The following is a 26112-nucleotide window of genomic DNA, read 5'->3' as shown; positions in this document are numbered from 1 at the left end:
GAGAATCCCTATGATGAAGCATCTCTGGTGGGTGAGGGGTTTTGTCCTATTAACTCACAGTTTAGGTTTCAAATGACCGTTTCTTGTATCCCTGGGTATTTTGTTGCTATTATTGTTTATGATTTGGGAGTGAACACCCGCTGGTCTCAAAATCTCCCTAGGCCCCATCCTTTGTGTCTTTCCTAGTTAAATAGTGACCTGCCTCAGAACTCCTAGGACAGAGGAGGTGGCTCACCTCGCTACTGTTGTCATCATCATGTATACAATATCAGGCATCTGAATAGGATCCAAGATGTCACCAAGTTTCCATATTACTTATCACAGAACAGTGGCCTATAGGACGTGTCAAATAATCAATGTGCCTTGTGTCTGGAACTAATTAGAATGGCCTTAGTCTTTGGAAAACATCAAATAAAGTGACTGATTCGAAGTCAGGGGTGGTGGTGGGAGAATGGTGCCAGCGGCACTGCAGTCATCAATGCCTTTCACCAGGAAGATGGGAAAGCCGGTGATAAACTAGCATCAGGAGCTGAAAAAATGGGGTTGATCCACACTGCAGTAGCAGCTGGTGGCAATTGGCTGGTCAGGGGTCCCCAAGGCTCCTTGGGGCCTGCAGGTGCACCAGAGGGGAGTTCTTTCTGAGGAACACCATCATCGCCTTGGTGAAGGCTGCACTTTGCACGAGGTCAGTGACAGGAGCACCTCCTCAGGCTCAAACGGCAGCACTGGGTCTGAATTTAGAGCGAAGATCACCTTCATATAGGCCAGTTCTGAGGTTGGCAAGGAGAGCAGGGCAAGTGATTAGAACCACCATTGGACGACCTACCCCTGGAAGAAGACAGATTGAGAAGACAAAGGGTCCTGTGTGACCTTTTGGAGTCCCTACCTTAAGATGAGATCCAACTGCAGGACTTTTCGGTCAAAGCGGAATTTGCCTGGGGCAACAGAAAAGCAATGGAGGAGTTTACCACAACGCTCATCTTGGACTTGGGCCATGAGGAGTTTTGCCTTTCATTCTTTCATAGGCTTGGCATGCATACCACATTTGTTGAATGACTTGGAATAGTGAATGACTTGGAATAGTGGACATTACAAGTCATGCTGACCGGAGAAGGACATCTGCCTGCCACAAGAAGGACATCCAATCTGATGCTTGACAACTTTGGTGGAGAAATACCTAACAACACTGCACTTATACTACTTCTTGTAATAAAAAGAATAAAAATGTTCTGAGAGCAACTTCAGATCCACGTCCTAGGGCGTGGAAAAATAAGGAACCACAGACTATGCACCTGAGTGATGCCTCTTGTAACTCTGTGACTTTATGTCTGCATTGGTATGTGGAGCAGAGACAGAGTTGTGGCACGACCTACCAGCATGGGAGAGCAGTTGCAAAGATTCTGGATCCCGTCTGGCAACTGGAGAGGATAAAAAAAATTGAAGAATCTACAGGCAGAAGTATCCATCAGAGAAATATAATTTACATTGACGAAGGGTGGGCATCCCAGACAGGCAAAATGCCACGCATTGGTTTCCACATCAGACAAGATGGGACATCGATCATCATTTTGGGAAAAGCAGGACCAGGAACAGCAGTACTCCCGGACTTATGCTATGATTCCAGAGTTGCTCAATGGCTGGAATCCACACCTCTTTTAATGTCTGTTAGATTAAATGTTACATGGTCACTTTAAGTAGGACTGAGGTACACTCTTAACCCACACAAAATATCCTTGTGCAGTGGAAAACTGGTGAGAAGGCTTTTAAACAAATAATGATAATAAACAGGTTCTAGTACTCTGGAAGTCATTCTGAACAAAAATTAAAGTCAGGCTTCATTTCTATGCTGTTGGCTTGCACCACCCTGCACACAATGACCCCAGAACATAACAAAAGAGTGATACTAATTACACTACTGAGACCTATAAATGAATAGCCATCCTCTCATCCCACTTTCGTGAGCTAAACACACCAATTACCCTAAAGACATCCAGCACCGGCCTTTGCACTGGGTGCATTCTTCATTCATTTCAACATGGTCCTCAAGCCACTGAGTATTCTTACCAGACAGACTGCACCTCCATGCTCTGTGTTCCAGCATACTGATATACAAAACCTATCCTTTGTATCACTGTGAATATTGGACCCATAACAGAAAGGGCTGACTTCCCCTTATTCTATAGTGAGGATTTGAACCACAGTAAGCCATTCTAGAGACAATACTGAGGTTTACATGAGACTACACATATTTACAATCAAGTGCCATTTCATTAAATAATAACATGTTTACAATAATTTGAATTACAAAACTGCACTACTGTTTAAGGTGTGAAGTCTTTCAGTGAGAAGTTCGAGCATATGCTGTAACAGTAACCAGTACTGCAATATATGGTCAGAGAGAATGGCTCAAATTAAATTATGTTTAGATTTGTTGCTTTTCCATAAAAAAAAAAACAATAACAAAAAAACAGTTGTTCCTTCTTCCGTGATGCCAGTTAGGAATTGAAAACAACTCTCAGTTGGGAGCAACGTACAAAGCAGATTATTCCAGTTTATTTACTTCTCAGAGTCAGGACAAGTCTGTGTGCAGAATGTTGGTCCAGGAAATGAATGCACACTTCCAATGTCAGAACACCACAACAGAAATGGAATACTGTGCAACTTTCTAGCTTGCCAGTACACGTGGACTATGAGAATTGCAAGAGAGTAGGAAAACGGGGAAGATTGACTCAACTGAATGGGTCACAAGGCTTTAACTTAAGAAATGAGATAGCTGGACAGACAAAATGGCTTGACTTAAGTGGCTTCATACAGGGATTGAAAGTCTTGGCTGCAGGGCTAAGTTGTAGAAATCACAGAGTATATCTGGACAAATTGTGGTGTTTAGCAGTAAAGAGGGAGGTACCTGCCTGAGGATATAACAGTCCTTTTGTTTTTGTCATCCAGAAAGAACTGCTTACCTATCGAAAAACAGGCTCCTGAATTTTCTTTAAACAGCACAAAGCTTTAGACTTGATGGTCCTTGGCTTAGCTATAGAAATTGAGATGCTTGGTAGTAGAGATCGGGATTCTTAGCTGTAGTGTATCATCAAAATGTGTGGATCTCTTGATAGAAGACTTGTATTTCACATGAGCTGCTTGAAAACACAGATGCTTGACTCTGGTCTGTGTTTAGCGGTAGATCTGAAGTCATGTCGAATGGTTCTAGATACAGAGACAAGTAATGTATACTATGCAGCTCTGGTGGCAGAGAATCAAGTTTGGAAAAATAAGGTATCTATGGTGTGAATTAGGCAAAGTAGTTGCAGACATAAAGCAGAGTAGTTGAGGTATGATTTTGTTCTCTAGCAGGAGACCAGTTGTTTTTCCTGGATGCTGATTTGGTTTCTGAAGATGTCGGCCTAATTTTACAGATGGGACCTGTTATGCTACTCCTAGAGGGAATGTTTATGGCGGCACTACACGTCTGCTCAGGTAGATTGTGGCTCTTCCTCATTAGTGTCCTCTTTATCGGATGAGCCTTCAGCCACGTTCTTCTCCAATTCAAAGTTCTGTGTGAGGAAAATTTAAAATTGTGAGCTTTTCAATTACCAGGCCTTTGAAGCATTCATTAAAACATGTGATGAAGAATATTGTCAAAAGCTTTTGTTCAAGTTAGGGATTGCAGTTGATGTCCTTGTGGACATCAGCTCAGCCTACAAATCATCTCAGAGCACGGAAATTAATCCAGATGTAACTCAAGTAACAAATCTTACCTCTAACTCTCTCATAACCTCGTCCATGAAATCACTTGAATTTTGCTTGTATGAAACAGCCAGTTTAATTGCATCAGAGAAAATCTGTTGAGAAAGTTTGGAGTTTATTAATAAGTGACTAGTTATTTAACTTCTCCCAGGCCTTCAGGGCTAAGAATTTCTCACAGCTCTTACACAAACATTTAAACCATGGTGACTTTGAATTAAATGGGAGAAACAAGTAATTACTTTTTTAGGGCCAAGTTTGTGTTCATAAATTATACTAAGGTTTTGTAGATTACAGTTTTCTATTTCCCCAAAACTGGAAAAAGTGGCTAAACACGTGACTTATTAAAAAAAAAAAAGAAAAAAAAAAAAGCTTGCAGCAAGAAATGTATTGGATGTTTTTTTCTCACAAATGGTACTAACACGTTTTTAAGCTTTGGATGGCCTAAAATTTCCAAAATAATTACAGTACATAATAATGTGGATCTAAGGCAGCAAACTGTTCAGGCCACTTCTTACAGGTTTTGCATAAAGACTCATTTGATTACAAACAAAGAGAATACTAAAAAGCAGGTATAAGTTTACATTTAGGAAGGAGGTGCAAATAATGAGCTTTTGCAAATGCCCTTACATTTAAATGGTAATAAAAAAGATAATTGAAATTAATCAAGAAAATTTTAATGCATCTGGATTAGCGCTCGCCGTCTCACTTCTGAACTTTCCAATTTGAAGAAGTCTAGTAAATTCAGCAGTAGCCAACTTAGCTGTTGTGGAAGGCTCACAGAAAATAGTTAGTAAGGTTGCAGGAAGGAAGTGGTTTTACCAGCTAGTTTTTCTGGGTCTGGTATCACAACGGTTGAATGAAGGATAAAATGGTTTGTATTCTGCTCATACTCATGTCAAATAACTACTGCTGCTGCAATGTGGTGGTTACTTCACGCCCCATAGAGGAATTGCATCATCTGTATTTTCATTTCAAATTGAAATTTATTTGAAAGAGGGAAACAATCACAAGAAAACAATCAAAGAATACTAAAAAAAAAAAAAAAAAAAATGGCTAAATCATCAGGTGAGAAATTAGGAGTAGGAGCTGCAGTGGCCCCAGAGGCTAAAGGTGCCACAGCAGAACTGCTTTTAAGGAGCTTTACTTTTAAAGGCCTTACATTTAACAGTTTCTGTATCTCTTTAGGGGATGCAGGAGACTCACCCCCAGAAGAGGAGATATACTTTAAGGAACTTTGTGGAACAAATAAAAGAGACAACTATACTGTTCTTAAAGGTCTTATTGTAGAATATGAGGCATTGGTTCCAGTCAATTAGCTTGCGCTTCCACGATAGGCAATAAATGCACTTTTCATGTGGGCTGCTTGCGAAGAATTTCATCTGCCCACAGGTACTCTATGGACTAATTGGGACCTTATTTGGTGAACCAGTCAATACAAGCACTTGTTTACCTTGTTTCAAGCACCCAAAAATCAACACTTTCATAATGGGGCAGCTACTGAAGGGGTTGGAGGAGGACCCTTGTACAATGAGTTCCTACGCTGTATGTATGTGGTATTTCTAAAGAGCATATATAGCCATAAGGTAGCAAAGCACTATATAATCAATGAATGATGCGTTTCTAAAGCGCACTGTCACTTGTAATTGAGCATGGAACACTGCGAACCTCAACGTAGAACCAGATGGATCGATTTAAACAACGGCGCAGCACAGTGCATCTAGGGCAAGGAAGAGCCAGGTCTTAAAGGTTTTTTGAACATTTCTGCTGTATCAATGAAAGACATAGTTTGGCATTTGGTTCCAGGCTTTGGTGCCTAGCCACATGAAGGATATTCCACCTCTGGTTTTTAATCTAAACGGAGGAGGCCTCAACAGATTAGCATTTGAGGATCTCAGTATTCTCTGGGTCTTATAAGGACAAAACCTGGCTGTGAGATATTTAGGGCCAGTGGACTTGAAGACTCTGAAGGCTAACAACAGGGTCGTGAATAGTATTTGTTTGTATATTGGCAACCAGTGGAGTTTTAAGAGCGTGTGATGCGGACTTCTGCTTAGGAAGTTGTAGCACTATTCTAGCTGCCGCATGTTTGACTACTGAGAGCCTATGAATTAACTTTTTGGAGCAACCCACATATAAACTGTTATAATTGTGGAGTCTTGATGTAATTAGGGCAAAGGCTATGGTTTTTCTGGTGGTGAAGTGGAAACATTTTTTGAGGGATTTAATCAAGTTAAAACACATCCCTGCTAATACGGACACTTGAAGTTGGAAGGAGAAGTCGGTGTCAAATTTTATCCCCAGTTTCTTGGCTACTTTTAGAGTGGCAGGTGGTGGGAGGACAGAATCCAACCACCATAGAGTGGGAGGAATTGGTCTGATTTTCCAAAGAGAAGAATTTCTGTATTTTCCGATTTACATTTGAGATGGTTGCTTCGCATCCACAAAATTACGTTTGAGAGTGAGCTTTGGAAACGGAGTTCAGAAACAGATGACCTCTTATCTAGAGAGAGAGGATCAACGGTGTATTGTCTGCCTATTAGGTGGCTGCAATTTCATAGGAGGCAATCAGGGAGATGAGGGGGGAAATATAGATGTTAAAAAGGAGGGACTAAGTGATGAGCCCTGTGGAAAGACCCCAGGTGATTGATCTTTCTTTCGAAAAGAATTCTACTAGGACAACTGTTTGTCTCCTATCAGTTAGGAATGATCTAATCCAGGATAGGGCTTTGTGTGAGACCCCCATGTCTTAGATTCGCTGGAGGAGGATGTCAAGTAATATGGTATTGAATACTGCAGAGAGATCCAAGAGTATCAATACCGCATTATTTTCAGCATCCAGAGATATTTTGATGGTTTCTGAAACTTCAAGTAAGGCTGAATCAGTGGAATGTTTAGGTCTGAAACCTGACTGTCGTGCATGAAGAGGCCTAAGATTAGACAGAATTGAGTGGTCTTTTTCAGTTTCCAGGCTAGGAGACTTCTGCTATGGATAAGGAAGTATTTAGGGTCTGGCTGATGAGTGGGCTAACAGTGTCTATGGTCTCATGGAGAATAGCTGAGGGGCAGGTATCATGAGGGGAGCCTGACTTGCAGGAGAGAATGGTTTGACACAACTGTGTTAAGGAGATTTCTTCAAATGCGGTCAAACTCATGTTGATAGCACTTTGGGAATATTTAAGAGCAGGACAGCTTATAGTGTCACTCATGGGGGTGGAGTTGAATCCCTGTTGTATGGCCTGGATCTTATCCTCGAAAAAGGTTGAGATCCGGTCACAGAGTGCCTGGGATGGAGGGACATCTCTTGAAAGGGTTTTAGGCTGAAGAAAGGCTCTAGAGATACAGAAGATGGTTTTAGGGCCCTGAGTTGCCTCTTCAATTTTTGTGGTGAAATAGGATTTTATGGTTATCTTAATAAATTTTATGATATGATCGCTGGGCCTTTCTAAAGAGGGAGAAGTCATCAGTTTGGCAAGTCTGGCGGCACTTGAGTTCACGCTGTTTACAGTAGCGATTTTGTTCTATTAGGGCCGGAGAGAACCATGGTAGGGATTGCTTTGGCTGACAATTACTGTGGCAAATGGGAGGTGCTAGTTCAAGGGCTACATTTGAAATCCATGTGTTAAAAGAATTAATGCCCTCAAGCAACTTGTTGTTGAGAGTTGGGAAAGTGGTGGACAGTTGGGAATTTAGCACTGGATTTGATTTCATCGCTCAGCCATGAAGTAGGTAGGATTTTTTATAGGGGGTCGAAGGTCTTGATTGATCTATGTTAAAGGGAACTAACTAGAGTGGGTGTATTTATTAGTTGGGGGAGACCTATTATTTTTAAGGTGTCTCGAAGGGTAAGGGTGGTAGCTTCAGAGTTGTCTGGGTCATCAAAGTGAAAGCTGAAGTCTCCCAGAACAGTGAAGTTAGCGTAGAGAAGTAATGAGGGGTGAGGGTCTCCCCGACAATGTTTAGGAAGCTAGATCCAGGACGCCAAGGACAATAAAGTTGACAACCAGAAAAAGATAGAGAGGCGCTGATCTTGAGGCCTAAGTTTTCTGCTCCTTGTTAGGGAATCTATGTCAAAGGCGATACACTGAAAACTGTCACGAAAGATAATAGCTACTCCACCACCTCGACCTTCTACTCTGTCCTGGGTCACAACTGTATATCTGGGGGGGGCACTGCCATGCCTACATCGGGGACAAGCGTTTAAGCTAGGTTTCAGTAATGAACAAAAAGTCAAGCCTGTTATCTATAACTAAGTTGTTGATTTCCTGTGCGTGTCTGCTCAGAGAGTATGTTTATGAGCCGCCCCCAGCAAGAGATGTTTAGGCTGGTAGAGCTGAATGTAAGGTGGCATGGGATGGATATTTAAAAAGACCAAAACTGTTTCTGCAGCTGATCCACGATTCTGAGCCCATTAGGAGTGATGGGTCTCATATATGATGATGAATGGTGAGGGATTCATCCTGAAGCTATTTTGAAATTCGGGTGGACGAGGTTTACCTGGTCTCATCAGGGCATAGTGGCTGGCTGTGACTCTGGAACGGACGTGGAAAAGCGTAGATGGGCCTGCCTTTGGCGAGCACCCACTGTGCGTCCGCACCACGGGACCAACCATAAGGGTGGATGTAGTCAGTTCCCACCCCTCCTCCTGAGCGCAATCAACTACTGCAGCTACCTCAGGTAGGGGGGTGCAATCAAGCATCAGAGTGAAAACAGACTAAAAATAACAGCGCAATTTAAAACAATTTCTAGAGTGGCAGCAAATTCAGGTAGATTTTACCATCAATAGTTCACAAAGTGAGAAATTTTAACAGTTGTAAAAATCAGTGACTGTGCATGAAAACAACGTGCCTTGTGCGAAAGACGTGCTTTCTGGTTCAGCTAGAGGTCACAAGTGCCTAGCAGTCACGTCTCAGCTGCGGGCCCAAATATAAGTGGTGGATGTGATCAGATCCTGCCTCCTGCACGCAATCGACTAGTGCAGCAACCTCAGGTTGGGAAGATGCAATCAACCGTCAGAGTGAAAATAGACTGAAAATAACAGCACAGTTTGGAACATAATTTCTACAGTGGCAGCAAATTCAGGTAATTTTTTACCATCAACAGTTCTAAAGTGAGGGTCAAAGACAATCCACATCAACAAGCTATCTGCTTTGCATTTTTTTTCTTAAAAGGAGGAAGTCGTCAAATTCAGATCCCATGAGAAAGAGAAGTCTAACAACCATATTTTTACTAGCTTTACTAGCCACAATAACGAGAACAGCAAATTCAGCCACTTCTTTAGGAGTTGTCTGGTCTTAACATGCAAAAGTTCACAGTTGGCAGCCCATATGTAGTCAAACTGAACAAGAAGCTTAAGTTTTATCACAGGTAAGTTTCTAACTCGAGTCAGCATTGTAGTAGACTACTAATTAGTTAAGTGTGGAGTGAGCAGAGTTAGAATCACAGTTAGTAACCACTGAAATGTCATCTGCATAAACCAAATTTGAAAAGAACTGTGCTGATAAAAACAGCTGGAAAGCAGTTTATTCTTTAATGGAAGGAGTAAATACTGTTGTCTGTAAAGTTGAATGTGTAGGTGATAACGGGCATCCCTAACTAAATGGAGAGTGTACATAGAAAATACAGGAAAGTGACTTATTCAGATAACAGGCCAACACTGGATGACAGATAAGTGTTTTCATGACCTCTATAAAAATTGTAGGAAAGAGGTGCCACTTCATAATCTTCCAGAGTAAAATTCCATGAAACACAATCAAACACCTTTTCAACCTCCAGAGTTAGAGTGTAAGTAGAAGCAATGTCAAACAGAGTGACTATGAAGACATTGTGATCCACAATGTACAGTCCAACAACAAAATCACACAGTTGTATTGGAACTAGCTCGGGTATCAGATTTAATGCGAATAGCCAGAACTTTGGCAAGGATTTTCCCATCTGCATTCAGCAACAAAATAGATTGATGGGAAAAACATAGCTTGGGTTCCCTATTCTTTATCAGAAAAATGACTAAGCAAGTCTGTAACCATGGTACTTGAATTATAGCACAGGTAAGTTTATTCTTGATGGCCAATAATAAAACTGGTGTAGGCAGGACAGAAAAATAATTATACAATAGGTCTGGTGTCTTGTTATTCTGTGCTATTGTGTTAACTGTATAGATCAGACAACTTTGGTCATCCCCAATAAAGATGCCAGTTGGCCAAAGTCAATCTGTGCTGCCTCTACAAGAATAGGGTGGTTAAAGTTGGCTAAAATAAAAAAAAATGTATATAATAATTTTCCCACTGTGAGCTTAAGACATCCTCTTCATAAAGATTTTAGTAATATTGCACAAAGACTTTTATTATTTAAAATGGATTTGCCTGTGAGGCCTCATGTTGATCTGGAATGCATAAACAAGCAGGTCTATCCTCGACAATAAGTGCCTTGATGTGCCCAGAGTATTGGTTATTTTCATAGCGACGGTGATTCCCTTAAAAAAGAAGACAGATGGCAAATCAAATGACCTCAAGAATCTAAGAACTATTGCTTTATTGCCTTTCCTATCAAAGATCTTGGAAAAACATATCAATAAAGAATTAGCCACGTTCCTTCAAGACTCAGGGAGTCTAGATCCCACTCAACATGGTTTTGGAAAAAAAACATAGTACAGAATCGGCTCTCATCACCACTTCGGATATGATCCGGAAATTAGTCGATGAGGGAGTTGACACCATTCTAGTGCTTCTTTATTTGTCAGCAGCATTTGATATCATCTCCCCTCAAATTATGATACACCGCCTGTATCAGGCAGGCATTAGGGGTACTGCTCTTGACATTCTGAAGTCCTTTCTCAAAGATAGATCTACCACAGTAACCTATGGATATTTCAAAGCTCCTGCATATCAGTTACCATGCAATGTTCCACAGGGTTCCTCTCGTAGTCCTACCCTGTTTAATAAGTATATGGCTCAATTAGCCAGATTGACTCATTCTTTTGGCTTCCTGACCACATCTTATGCGGATGACACCCAAATAATCATTCCCATTGATGGGAACTGGGAAAAAGTCGCTGACTGTTTCCACCAATGTATGTGGGAGATTAATAAATGGATGGGCAGGAACTGGCTTCGGATGAATGGTGATAAAACTGAAATTCTTCTATTTGGCTCTAGTAAAAACTTATGGAGCTGGTGGCCATCTGTGTGCAGGGATATACCAGTTCCGATTGGCTCTACTAAGAACGTGGGAGTCATTTTTGACGCTGCCTTATCCTTTAAGCCTCGCATCAATTCTATCACCAAATCCTGTTTCTGGATATTGAAAACTCTGAGGGCAATATTCCCCTATTTACAGGAGAAGCTTAGAATAATGGTGTTGCTTGCCCTGGTGATCTCGAAAATTGACTACTGCAACGCACTATTACTTAATATTGACAAGCTGCCACTCAGTAAGCTTTAATTTATCCATAACACTGCTGCTCGTCTGATACTCAATCTTCCCTGTTCAACTTCGGTCAGTGCTATGCTGAAGCAACTACACTAGCTACTGGTGAAGAAACGCATTGTCTTTAAGACAATGTGCTTAACACATAAGGCCTTATACACCAGCAGTACAGAACATTTGCAACATTGGCAGAAGTTGTGGTGATTCTCAATGAGGTGAATGTGCTACTAAACAGACGAACGAGTTACTTACCTTCGGTAACGACTTTTCTGGTGGATACATTAGCTACCTGTGGATTCCTCACCTCATGAATACTCCCATGGCGCCAGCATTCTACGGAAATCTTCTTACTAGTCTCTGCACGTCGACGAGGACGTCACTGTCTCGCACGCGACGCCGTCTGACGTCATACAGGCAATAAGAGGTCCTCGACGACGTGCGGACGTCAGTACCAATCATTTTTTACGTGCATGAGAACAACCAGGCAATGCAATGAAAGAACAAAGCAACATCCATTATATTGTAAAAATACACCACATTGTATGAATAACTGTAAATCTTTTTTATGTACATATATATATATATATATATATAAAACTCTTTCTTTTTTAAAAATATATACACACACCAAGTATATACATAAAGATATATACACCTATACCCATATATATATATATAAATATATCATATATATACACATCTATTGCACCCTCAAAGATCAAGAGGAGCGCACTCAAGGATTACTTGGCAAGACCATAAAGGCAACGGGGAGGCGGGTGGGACCGTGAGGAATCCACAGGTAGCTAATGTATCCACCAGAAAAGTCGTTACCGAAGGTAAGTAACTCGTTCTTCTGATGGATACAACTACCTGTGGATTCCTCACCTCATGAATAGAGTCCCAAAGCAGTACCACGCCCGGCGGTGGGTGCCTAAATGGTCAAACCAAGAAATCCTGCAGCACTGACCGTGCAAAATGGCCGTCCCTTCTAACCTCAGAATCTAAACAGTAATGTTTTGCAAAAGTGTGAAGGGACGACCAAGTTGCGGCCTTGCAGATGTCGACCACAGGAACACCTCTGGCTAAGGCCGAAGTGGCCGACTTAGCTCTGGTGGAATGAGCTCTAATGCCCTCAGGAGGATCCTTCTTTGCCAAAGAGTAACATATTTTAATGCAAAGAACAACCCACCTGGATAGTGTTCTCTTGTGGACTGCCTTTCCTCTCCTCTTGCCCACGTATCCAATAAACAGCTGATCCTCCAGCCTGAAATCCTTTGTTCTATTGATAAAGAAGCTCAACGCTCTCTTTGGATCCAGACGGTGCAGTCTTTCTTCCTCTTTGGAAGGATGAGGCGGAGGATAGAACGTGGACAAAGTAATTGCCTGAGCCAAATGGAAGGGTGAAACAACCTTCGGGAGGAAAGCAGCCTTGGTCCTCAACACCACCTTATCCCCATAAAAAGTTGTATAAGGGGGTTTTACTGATAAGGCCTGCAACTCACTCACTCTCCTTGCTGATGTTATAGCTATCAGGAAGACTGTTTTTAAAAACAAATACCTTAAGGGGCAAGAATGCATAGGTTCAAAAGGGGACCCCATAAGGAAAGTCAGGACTAAGGACAAATCCCATTGCGGCATAACGAATGGCTTTGGAGGATATTGATTTAGAAGACCTTTCAAGAATCTGATAACAATAGGGGATTTAAATAAAGATGGTTGGTCTGGAAGACATATGAAGGCTGACAAGGCCGATAAATAACCTTTAATGGTAGCCACTGCACAACCTTTCTGCGCCAGAGATAGAGCAAAAGACAAAACGTCCGATAGATGAGCTTGTAAAGGATCAATCTGCCTCTCTCCACACCACGCAACAAATTTAGACCACCTATTAGCGTAGATAGATTTAGTGGAGTGTCGCCTGGCCGCTAATATAACATCCACTACCTCAGGCGGGAGAGAGAAGGAACTCAGGTTGCCCCGTTCAATCTCCAGGCATGTAGGTGCAGACTCTGGAGGTTGGGGTGTAGAACCTGCCCCTGCGACTGCGAGAGGAGGTCTGCCCTGAAAGGGAGACGGAGCGGCGGGCACGTTGAGAGTTGGAGAAGGTCGGAGTACCACACCCTCCTTGGCCAATCCGGAGCTATTACGATTACTAGAGCCCGGTCTTGGCGAATCTTCCTCAATACTCGAGGAATCAAGGGTATGGGAGGAAACGCGTAAAGCAACTGGCCGCACCAGGTCATTTGAAACGCGTCCCCCAATGCTTCCTGCATCGGATACTGAAGGCTGCAGAACAACGGACAATGCGCGTTCTCTCGAGTGGCGAACAGATCTACCCGAGGAAACCCCCACTTCTGGAAGATTAAACGGACTTGATCTGGATGGAGACGCCACTCGTGGTCTGCCGAGAAGTGGCGACTGAGAATCTCCGCACGCACGTTCAAGACTCCGGCCAGATGGTTTGCTATCAAGCAAATCCGATGGTCCTTTGCCCAGGACCATAGTCGAAGAGCTTCTCTGCAGAGAAGGTACGACCCCACTCCTCCCTGCTTGTTTATGTACCACATCGTGGTAGTATTGTCCGTTAGGACCTGTACCGACTGACCACGAAGGGAAGGGAGGAAGGCCTTGAGAGCCAGACGTACAGCCCGTAACTCTAACAGATTGATGTGAAAAATCTGTTCCTCTGGAGACCAAAGACCTTTGATCTCCAGATCCCCCAGATGAGCTCCCCACCCTAGAGTGGAAGCATCCGTTATGACTGTGGCCACTGGTGGCGACTGCTGGAACGGTTTTCCTTGTGAAAGATTGTTGCTTGCAATCCACCACTTCAAATCCACAGCAGCATCTCTGGAGATCTTGACAGTACCCTCTAGATCCCCTCTGTGTTGAGACCACTGCCTTCGGAGGCACCACTGAAGAGCCCTCATGTGCCAGCGAGCATGCGTGACCAACAGAATGCAGGAGGCAAAAAGACCGAGCAGACGAAGGACCTTGAGGACTGGAACTACCGCTCCGTTTCGAAACATTGGAACCAAATCCTGAATATCTTGAATCCGCTGAGGCGGAGGAAAGGCCCGACCCAATGTCGTATCCAGTACTGCCCCTATGAACAGGAGGCGCTGAGAGGGCTCCAGGTGAGATTTGGGCTCGTTCACCGAAAAGCCCAGGTCGAACAACAACTGGGTTGTTGACTGCAGATGACGCAACACAAGCTCCGGGGACTTGGCTTTGATCAACCAATCGTCCAAGTAAGGGAATACTGCTATCCCCTTCCTTCTGAGCTCTGCCGCAACCACCGACATCACCTTCGTGAAGACTCGAGGTGCTGAAGTAAGACCAAACGGAAGGACCGCAAACTGGTAGTGTTGCGATCCCACCACAAACCGGAGATACTTCCTGTGTGACTTGAGTATCGGGATATGAAAGTAAGCATCCTGCAAGTCGACAGACACCATCCAGTCTTCCATGTTCAACGCCAAAAGCACCTGTGCTAGGGTCAGCATCTTGAACTTTTCCTGCTTGAGGAACCAATTCAAGATCCTCAGGTCCAGAATTGGTCTCAAACGACCATCCTTCTTGGGAATCAGGAAATACCTTGAGTAAACTCCTTGACCCCTTTCCTGCTCCGGGACCAACTCCACCGCGCCCTTTAAAAGGAGGACTTCCACCTCCTGTTCTAGCAACAGGAGGTGTTCTTGTGAACAATACGAAGGGCGGGGCGGGATGAGGGGCGGAAACTCCCGAAAGGGAAGGGTGTAGCCTTTTCCCACAACACTGAGAACCCAAGTGTCCGACGTAACAGTCTCCCATTTGGTGAGAAAATGCTGTAATCTTCCCCCTACAGGAGAGGAGTGAGTGGGAAATGGTGGAAGCCTAAGGCTGCTTCCCCTGCTGCACCCCGCCAGAGGATGAGGAAGAGGCAGAGTGCTGCTGAGAGGCTCCCCTGGTGCGGACCCTACCCCTCCCCCTAAAAGATCTATAGGGGTGGGAAGAGGCAGGTTGCTGATATCTTCCCCGAAAGGAAGAGGAGGAAGAGCCACGCCCAAATCCACGAAACCTCCTGAAGAATCTGGAAGAGGCCGTGGAAGAAGGAGCTTGGAGTCCCAACGACTTAGCCGTGGCCCTGCTCTCCTTAAAACGTTCCAAGGCCGAATCAGCCTTAGCCCCAAACAGTTTGTCCCCATCAAACGGGAGATCCAACAATGTGGACTGTACATCTGCCGAAAAGCCCGAGTTACGTAGCCAGGCCTGTCTCCTTTCCACCACAGTTGTGCCCATTGCTCTGGCTACCGAGTCGGTGGTATCCAGTCCCGTCTGGATAATTTGGGTCGCAGCAGCCTGGGCATCAGAGACAAGATCCAAAAGACCCTGGGGAAGCTCTGTAAACGAAGAGGAGATGTCATCCATCAGAGCATGAATATACCTCCCCAGGATACAGGTCGCATTAGTGGCTTTTAACGCCAGACTGCAGGACGAAAAAATCTTCTTCGACTGCGCCTCTAGCTTTTTTGAGTCTCTGTCCCCAGGCACCGTCGGGAAAGAACCAGGCGCTGATTTGGACGAACAGGAGGCCTGCACAACCAAGCTCTCCGGCGTAGGGTGCCTAGATAGGAAACCAGGATCAGTTGGAGCCGTCCGATACCTCCTGGCCACGGCTCTGTGAACTGCTGGGGAAGATGCCGGCTTCTTCCACACCTCTAAAACCGGATCCAGCAGAGCGTCATTAAAAGGTAATAGAGGCTCCGCCGCGGCTGAGGCCGGATGCAACACCTCTGTCAAAAGGTTTTGTTTCGCCTCCACCACCGGCAAAGGCAGGTCCAAAAAACTAGCTGCCTTCCGTACCACTGTATGAAAGGAAGCAGCTTCCTCGGTATATTCCCCCGGGGACGAAAGGTCCCACTCAGGGGAAGTGTCCAGCCCACTGGCCGACTCCAGTCCACGCAGCCCATCACCCGAGTCCTCTAGCTCTCCTTCCTCTAGGGCTCGTTGGTACTCCTGCTCCTCTAGTACCCGGAGAGCACGCCTCCTTGAATGCAGTCGTTGCTCAATCCGCGGAGTCGACAACACCTCCGCCGAAGTCGGAGATCGGCGCCGATCTTCCGAAGCCACCGACGCCGCATCCGGCGCCACAGGTAACTTCGGCGCCGACTGAAGAGCAGATGAAACGGATGGACCCACCGGAGTCACAGGCCGAAATCTCGACGTCGACGGGATGGAAATCCCTGGGGCCAATCCCTCCGAAGCCATCGGAGCGGCCACCGGCGCCGACACTGGCGCCGAGCCCACGTTCCCAAACGGGAGAAAGGGCATAAAGGGTGCCGGCCGAAGAGGCGCAGGATCACCCAAAGAAAAGGCCAAAGGCCCAGCCGGAGCACCCCCTGGAGCCATCTGTTGGAAGATGGCATACATCGCATTCAAGAATGCGGAACTATCGGCTCCAGGGGTGGGAAAAGCCGGATACTGGGGTGCCTGACTCGGAGGCGACCCCGACGCCGGCCTCGGCGTCTGCGCCGGAGAAAACACCTGAGGCTCCAATACCTCAATCACCGACGCCTGTCCAGGCGAAGTTGGAGACGTCGGAGAGAGCAACGGCGTCGAAGGATGCGGCGCCACCGTGGGGCTGACCTCCCATGTCCTCCGCCGCCGATCCGGAGACCTGGAACGAGCCTCCCTTGAATGACGCCGAGATTCTCTACGGCGCCGGGAGTCTCGATGACGCCGATGTCTTGGAGAAGACTTTTTCTTGTGATGCTTCTCCTTTGACTTGGCCATAAACAGCTTCGCCTCGCGTTCTTTAATGGCCTTCGGATTCATGTGCTGACACGAATCACAAGTCGAGACGTCGTGGTCGGAGCTCAAACACCAAAGGCAATCGGAATGAGGATCCGTCACCGACATCTTGCCTCCACACTCACGACAAGGCTTAAATCCAGACTTTCTCTGCGACATTATTTCCACAGAGAAAGAGTACGCAGCAAGATATACACTGTAACCGCAAGAGTAACAGTTGCTCCCTCGAAGATAACCGTTTCGAATGCACGGAAAAAAGGGAACTGACGTCCGCACGTCGTCGAGGACCTCTTATTGCCTGTATGACGTCAGACGGCGTCGCGTGCGAGACAGTGACGTCCTCGTCGACGTGCAGAGACTAGTAAGAAGATTTCCGTAGAATGCTGGCGCCATGGGAGTATTCATGAGGTGAGGAATCCACAGGTAGTTGTATCCATCAGAAACTCATTTACTGGCTTATTGACATTTACTAATTGCTACTCTAAGTCATTGTAGCACTCCTAAATCAGCAGTGGAAAATTATTCAGGCACGTGAATCCAGGAAAAATCCTGTGTTTAAAACCAATATACAATCAGCAGTGTACGCATGACGCACATTCAGAGTAATAAAATAATTCCAAACAGTCAAGCAACTGAAAGGTTACCACACTAAGATCAGTAGAAACAACCATCACTTTACTGACAGTAAAATCATATACCCACAGTTTAAGGAATGAAATATTAACAAAAAATCTTCAGAGGGGCAAAGGCACCACACCCAACATATCAATGGAGAAAATCATTTACTCTGGTTTGTAAAATAAACCTTAGAAACATATGTCAGCAAATCAGGGCAACTGACGGGACCACACTAATGGTAATCAATTCACTGCAAAATACCAGTGATACAAAATACTTGCAATTTTTTTAATGTGATTCTTCAACAATTATCATGGAATGAGTTGGTCACTTTGTGAACTGATTAGACTTTTGTTGATCAAGAATAATTATAAAGATGATCACAATGGAATGATTATTAGGGAACATTTCTTTAGTGAATTGTTGCATGCCTCTGTGGTTCTCATTGTTTAAGGTTTAAACAACTTTCTATGCTCAAGTATTCCTTTCTTCTACTTTTCCCTTACATTTACTGTTGAAGATGGAAAATTACGTTTTGATATTAGCAGAGGACCTATCATATGTCACCTATTAATTATTGTTCATGTGCGATATTGTACGTTTCCAGATAGAAACGTTTTATTTGTATGCTGTATCAAGCACATATGATTGTCTTTTATATTTAGCACACCTTTTGCTGTACTGCAATATGACAACAGTGAGACAGTTTTTCTCACCTTCACTACGTTGGTACCATCAGCAGCAGACACAAAATAAAATGGCAGATTGAACTTCTTCGCAAAGTTGAAACTTTTCTGAGTGACTTTCAAATCAACTGTAGAAACCAAAAGACACATTATGAATGGTTAGCACAGAGTCCTCGTCAATTTTGCTTTTAATAATTTATGGTTACTTTTACACCAAATTATGAGAGTGCCAAAACATTTGATAAACGAATGAGTGTCAAATATATCAGGTCACTGGGACACTCAAAGTGTAAAGGTTATGTAGATGGACAAACTGAAATGGAACATTTTAAACAACCACCAGGGTGACTAAATGTACAGCGAAGCTCAATCTATTACATTCTAAGCATCATATATGGTGGCCATGAAGCTTCTAACACCAATGCATACTTTCAGCAGTGCAAATCACAAGAAAGTGAAAACTGACTCTAGATGAACTGTGCTCCCAAGTTTTAAAGCATGTCCACCAAAGTTGCTTTTTGCTAAATCCACTTACTATATTCGCCAACAGGACTTTAAATTTACCAGTGAATGGTCAATAGTCCGGGTTATTAATGCCTAGCATATCCCAAAGTAAACACTCAGTAGCAAATTACACAGCTGCCGGATCCGGTCCATTGACAATTACACAACTATAGTTATTCACCTCTGTAATACTACTGGTTAAGTCCCGGAGTGAATGTGCACTTGTAATTGAGATTATGTCAGATGGCAAGTGCTTGCTAATATCGGATAACATTAATGGAAATACAGGGGATTCTCCTTCCTTTGCTTGAGTGTGGAAATGTTCTGCAGTTTATGCATAGAAAGGCACAAGTGAAGTTAAAATCTACCAGGATGCTAGGTGAGAACACACATCTGCTGTCCAGAGATATTAAGTTTAAGGAGTAGGGCCAGCCTGATATTCGGAAATTTCCTAAAGTGTGGTTCTTCTCTTGGGTGCTGCCTCAGTTCAGGAGGCTCGAGTCCAATGTGTCTTTATCTGTTTTATATCCATTGGTTGATCAGCTGGGTAATGGCCTAACAAAGGTGTTTTGCAGGCATCTGCAACAGCCCTTGACTTTTGCTTCAGCGCGTCTTTTATAAAGCACAAAGACCAATAACTTGGTTAACGTCTTAAATGGGAACTACAGGAGCGCTGTGAAAGCAGATTTCATCTAGTCACATATCTGCAGGTTCAGTCAAACCACCTTCACCCTTACACGATTTACTACCCGTGGAAATCTGACAGCACACTTGCCGGGTAACTCTGTGTACAATATGTCCCAGTAATTTAAGGAAACTTCACAAAGACAGTGATCAGCTAAAGCTGAAGTTAAGTTTGAGGGAGCAAGTTGAAATTCTGTAAAATGGACAACTGAAACCTGATGCTCTGAACCACAACTCTGACTTGAGCCTCAATTACTCGTTATGCACTATGTCGCAGTTTGCTTCGCAGTGCACCCTTAAGCAGACACATGTTGCACAGGCTGGGGTAGTGTGCCAGATTAGCAAAAGGAAAAAAAAAAGAGAGAGAAAAGAAAACAGTTCTCAACACTGGTGCAAACTTTGACAGTTTGTGGTTGGCTGAAGACAGTTCATTAATCAAAGGCAGGGCCGCTGCTCTGCTTTTACTGTAGGCAGATGCACCACACTTAAGAGTGAATGAATTAATTTATTGTACAGGTAATAAAAAAAAAAGATTACAAAAATACATTATATATATATATATATATATATATATATATATATATATATATATATATATATATATATATATATATTTATTATATATAATCATAATAAAAACATCAATTTCCCCAAACAGAAAATACATTACTATTAATACATTCTCTGAAATCAACTTTTATGGAGATATCATACGACGATTACTTTGGTTAAGATATCTCTATGGTCCACCATCCTGCTACAACAGAGAGTGTGTCCTCCCATTCAATAAAATTTTTCTTCTCTGCCACTTTAAAATATTTCACCATACGGAATTCAACATTGGATCATCTGGTTTAAAACATGCTATTACCGCTTGTCTGCATGATCGTATACCCCGTTGATTAAAAAGAGATTTGAATAGAAATCTTCTTTCTTGCACTACGGCTGGGCAAATACATAAGAAATGTATAAGATTCCTCTTCCCATTCTTACATAAACCTGCAGCTCTCGGTCAAGCTCACCCTTTCTCTTAAAGACTCACTTGTGTCACCCTGCAGCTTCCCCAAAGGAAAGTGCAAGAATCCTAATTTTAGAACATCTGGCTTCAAAATACAGTTGATATCGAAGGAACTTAAAAATCATTCAACATCCCCCATGCATGTGATCTATCTTTCTGATAATAATTTTTTTATCTTTTAGCAAAGACAGCCTCTTCATATTACTGTTTACTACTCTCTTTAAAAAAAAAAAATCACTTTCCCAAATTTCGTGCATCCCCAAATCATTTATTGCCAGATCCAAGTAAAGGAATGCTGGAGTCCCACTGTTTCTTTGAAGCTCTTGCCACACCTCCCACAAGTCGTTCCTCTTATTCTGTACCAAATCTTCAGAGACCCCTTTCCTGGCTATTATCTGGTTAACTAGCCAAAACTCAAGCCGTATTTGTGCCGGAGATGCATTTGGCGGTAAGTAAAAAAGCGGCCTATACACTCTTATTATTATTATTGTATTTAACATACTGCATTGCATCCACGCAGTGCTTCACTACCGTAAATTAAACTAGGCACCAATTTGGCTGATATCACTTTTAATAATGGTGAAATACTAGGGCCGTTCAGGGATCTTTTTAAGGACCAAAATGCTAAAAACAGTGGCACGCCTTTTCTTCAAAGCTCTTTCTCATGTTGGATAAAACATCCACGCTCATCAAACAATACTCCCAAATATCTAAACAACTGTAGTTGCTCTGCCTGTCTTCATTTAAATACCATCTATTATTTATATTTATCCTATGTGCTACATTCCATTACCTTCTTTTTTTTTTTTATTCAGTATAAACCCAGTTTTCTGCAAATAATCCGATTGCTTTCCCATGAGTCTTTGTAACCCAATCTTTGTTTGGCTGATAAGGATAACATCATCTGCATAAATCAGATTGGAGATGCACATAGGACCTAGTCTATGTTTATGTGAATTTACTACATTTAGATCCTTTGACAAATCTGCAAAAATCTAATTAAATAGGTGGGGTGTCAGGACGCAGCCTTGTTTTAATCCCTGATAAATGTATATTTTTCACAGAATCAAAAGCGGATTTAAAATCAACAAAGCAAGGATACGTTGGTTGCTTCTTACAGGTTTGCTTATCCATTAACAAAGACAAGGTCAAAATATTAAACTCTGTCCCAACTCCTTGTGTAAACCCTGTTTGAGTTAATGGTGCTATTTTCCTTTCTGCTGCCCAATCACACAATTCACACAGAAGTAAGCTAGCAAAATGCTTTGCTTCTACATCTTGGAGGGTAATCAGCTGATATTTTTCCGGTAAGTCCATTACCTTTCTTAAATATAGGATTTTTTATTGACCCCCACCATGAATTTGGCACTATCTGCTGCTGTAGCACACAGTTATAGACTTAAGTTAAAACTGATGCCCATAATTCTATTTTGGATGAGAACAAATCTTGGGGCAATCCGTTTGGACACGAGGCGACAACTTGCTTGGAACCTAACAACATTTTCTTTATCTGATTCTCCGAAAAACTATCTGAGTCAGAATCTTCAGTTTCTAACACCCCCTTCCTAATATTGTCATATATGAAATCTTCTTCTTCCGTCCCAATTAATGATAATTTAAATAACTTTTTGATAAAGTTAACCGATGTCTGTTTTCAGCTATATTAGAGCTAACTATTGGGCTTGTGGGGCGATTTATCCTACTTACAACTTTCCAAAACTGCCTTGAATTATTTTGTTTTGATAGATATAGCACCTTAGTCCAAAAAATATAATTTAGTTTTCTTTTCTCTTCCCATATCATCTTTGAAAGCACCTGTTTACTTTAATAAAATCACAACATAGTTCTCTATTAAACGGATCTTTCCTAATTCTCTTTTGCAGATTCTTTTGCTCCTTCCTTAACACACGAGAAGAGATGGACAATTTTATTTTACCTCATGCACTGACCTTCCTCGAAGGATCTCTTTTCTACTTCTTTTTCCGTTATTCTATTCAGAAAATTCACCCCCTGCTTAACTCTATTGCAATATCTGACATCGAAACTTTCTTTTACTAAACGTTCTGCTAGATCCTTACTTTGGACGTCCAGATTACTAGACCATGTAAGCCTTCGATAATTTATCGTGGGATTTTCCCCAAGCAACAGTTGATGATGCTGTACTTGCACTGAAAGCACAACTCTTTGCTGCCTATGGTCACTGCTCTGTTTTTTTTTTTTTTATACTAAAAGATTTTACCCTACCCAAGAGTGTAAGTGTAACCGCTGTGTAATCTATAATGGAGCATACTGTAGTCGAGTAATAAATCCACTCATGTGGGCTATCTTATTGAAGCCTACAGTTTAACACTTGCATACCTAAATATATAATGGTGTGTTAGTCATTTTTTATTCAATTACTCAACTTAAGAACAAGTATGTTGTTATTTTCTAAAGCTACCTGACCCATTTTAATTGTCAGAGTTGTTTCAACAAAAATTGCTAACCTTCCTTTTGGTCGCCCCTGATTTTTTGTTTAAACTGCTGGTCTAAAATAACCCACATACCCTACTAAGTCAAACACTTCGAGCACCCATGTTTCCTGGAGGCATATTGTCTGACTTCCTTTTAACAACAGAGCAATGTCTTTCTTCTGTGACTTCGTTCATACTCTATTAATATTCCATGAACTAATAGATAGCAAGTCATGCTGTATATTTGCAGCCTTGCTCCCATTAGGTCATGTCCTATGTTTACTATGTAATGCCTCTGTTAGCCAACCTACATTTACTTGTATACTCCTTTCATTCTCCTGTAAACATAGGGGATGGTGAGACTCCTCAGATTTCTCCATCCTTCCACTTGTGCATCTGAGAATTGAGTATATTTGACCCTCCCTGTCATTTGAGGTTGCATTTATTTTTACTTTTGCCAGTACAAATGGTACTGGATACGCATCCTTTGGGTGTAAATAAAACTCTACTCCTCGAGCTGCCAAAATATTTTTTTCTCGCATTTCTAATTGTGCCAATGACTTATTTTGTAAGGAAACCACAGTCGGTTCCTACACCTTCCCCTCCATACGGCCCAGAAACTCAATTGACATAATATCACTTGAGGTCATTTTTGACAACGATGGAATTGCATGCAGTAAGTTCAATATATTCTCCGGGTTCAGAATGTCATGTGAGCCTCTATACTTTTATGTGGGGGTAAAAATTATTTTACTTGATGAGGTCAACAGTTGGAAGACAGAGTTTCAGTCCTCTTTTTCTGCTGGTGTTCTAACCTGACCTTTTCTCACGGTTCCTTCAGCTTTTCTTCGATCTCCATCATCATCATCATAATCCAATGCTTGACACCTCACCTCTTTTTTACTTGCACTATGTACCTCTGAGATACACTCCATTGTATCTGGTGGTTGCAGTCTCATTTCCTTATTATTCCCAGCACAGGTCTTCTGCTGATAGTGATATTTACCGTCTGCACTTCTGGGAACTCCCGTACTATTAAATACTTCAGGGTTGCTGCCTTTTTTGTCGTTTATTTTCCTAATCGCAGGTGCCCTGTTGGGGCACTGTATTATTCCTATCATTCTTAGATACTGATGTTCGAGGCTTCTCTGCTTCCATTGTATTTTTTATTTATTTTTAAAGAAATTATCAACCTTATTTAACTTCGCACTCGAGGTATTTTCAGCATAATCTCCTCCAACTTTTGAAAAATTGGGAAACATTTTGTAAGTTCTATCTCCGGTTGCATTGTTACCGGCCACATCTCATTAATTTTCTTCCCCCTTCTGCCGCACGTTAAGGACCTTCAACATTTCTAGACATATTTGTCGCTTGTTTCTGGCTTTTTTTTTTTTTTGTCATTTCCTGTTCTGATGAATGATTTGTTAATTGCACAACAGAGACATTAGCTATTTTCTGAGCATCCACCATTCTGTCTGCACCACAGCTTCACTTTTATTGTTCTCACTAATGCTCATACCATTGCAATTGCTTTCTCCATTGAAGTTATTAAATTCATCTTCTTTTTCATCTTTGTTAAGTTCATTACTTCCAAAGGCTTGTTGACCCTACCTCTTGGGGACACAACGTTGGTCCGCTTTCCACTTGTGTTTTGCATTTACCACAGGATAATTCACTTTTAAATCCCCCATTATAGAAGTTTGGACCTTCGAAACTAGCTTCAATGTAAAAACATTCATGGGGTGCACCACTCCAGAGCATCCAGCAACACACAGTGAGCAGAAAGAGTCCAATGCTGTTGAGTTAATAATGGTGCAAGACTGTTGCTGGATGCTCTGGAGTGGTGCACCCCCTGAATGTTTTTGTATCGTTGGGGCCCCGTTTGCCCCTTAGGCTCTTCTTTGCAGCAGGGGCCTAGGTGGAGTTGCACGCCATAAATTCTAAACAGTTACTATTTCACATATATTGTGTTTCACTGGGTACTTATAGGGATTGATGCGTGTTCTTTAGGCCTGCTGCATCCTGTCTTTTTAATTAATTAGCTTCAATGTGTCAACTACTGGGGCGCACATACACTCGACCCACTGCCTGCCAAAGTCCTGCGTCAGGATGAGCGCATATACGGCCATCCCTCCGCAATACCTATTACAAGTTTCCTGCTGGCCCGGCCCAGTGGGAAACACACCACAACATTGATGCCGGCTCTTAATCGAGCCAGCAGCAATGTTGCAATGCATCGGGGGCAGCAGCACCCATCGCACTTTTCACTGCCCGTACTTCGGGTTGTGAAAAGCGCAACAGTGCTGTCCACAGGGAACCCTGTGCTGCCCGTGCCAAGTGCATGGGCAGTCCAGTGGCCCCCCCGGCACCTACTTTCCACCAGCTTTTGCATGGCGATGGGATCGCCATGCAAAGGCTGGAAGAAACGTGGCTCATAATCTGCTGCTACTTGCAGCGCTGCCCTGGCGGATTGAGACCACCGGCACCAGCAGGCCGTCGGCTGGTGGCAACCTGATGGTGTCGGTGGTCAGACTGTGGCGGATCCACCATGGTCACAATATGTTGGTCAGACCTCCCCTGTCAGTGGCAGTCGAGCGTCACCGTGAGTATGGCGGTCCATAGACTGCCAGACTCATATTGAGGCCCTCAATATTTCATGATGCTGCAATCACTTGTGTACTCATAATCAAACTATTTAGATCAGCAAGCTTCTTATCGATACCTGATATTGAAGTTGTCATTATGTTTAATAAATCTATTTGGACATCCATTTTGTTTGATTGATATGTCAATGCCTCAAGAGTCAATTGCAATGTTTTAAACATAACCTCCCACACATTTACTTTATCAGCTACTGGCAAGCTCTCATTTTGTTGATTTATCGGCTCTTTCTGAGTGTCATGTACAGCCTGCTTCTCCTGTCGAGTGTGTTTTATAGGTAATGTATTTTGGGGCACTTCAATGGTTGTTCTTGCTAGATTGGTACCCTCTATTTCGTTCAATTATATTGATAACATCCATTGCATCTGTTTTAGTCAGAGGATTCTTTACTTTCCCTACCTTCTTACTATCAGTCTCCACAATAACATCTATTGGCACTGGATATCAATTCTTCAATAAAGGGATTGTATGCTCAATCCTAATGTTTTGCTGGGGAGAAGAATCTGACATTACAGATCCATATCGCTGA

General features: G+C 42.8%; 1 protein-coding gene across 3 annotated transcripts in view; it reads right to left on the bottom strand.

Annotated features, from left to right (window-relative positions):
• Positions 1 to 1607: 1607 nt before the first annotated feature.
• Positions 1608 to 26112, bottom strand: part of RABL2B (RAB, member of RAS oncogene family like 2B) — a 115344-nt gene continuing 90839 nt past the window's right edge. For all 3 annotated transcript variants that reach the window (XM_069229461.1, XM_069229463.1, XM_069229462.1), the window contains exons 7-9: positions 18294 to 18391; positions 3756 to 3839; positions 1608 to 3551 (exon numbers count right to left, since the gene is read on the bottom strand). In XM_069229461.1, coding sequence (XP_069085562.1) covers positions 3471 to 3551; positions 3756 to 3839; positions 18294 to 18391 — 263 coding nt within the window. In that variant the 3' untranslated portion in view covers positions 1608 to 3470. The remainder of the gene's footprint in view (positions 3552 to 3755; positions 3840 to 18293; positions 18392 to 26112) is intronic.

This window comes from Pleurodeles waltl, chromosome 4_1 (assembly GCF_031143425.1).
Source record: "Pleurodeles waltl isolate 20211129_DDA chromosome 4_1, aPleWal1.hap1.20221129, whole genome shotgun sequence".
Classification (NCBI taxonomy): domain Eukaryota; kingdom Metazoa; phylum Chordata; class Amphibia; order Caudata; family Salamandridae; genus Pleurodeles; species Pleurodeles waltl.
The sequence above is the reverse complement of the archived record's forward strand: the minus strand, read 5'-3'. Positions and strand labels throughout refer to the sequence as shown.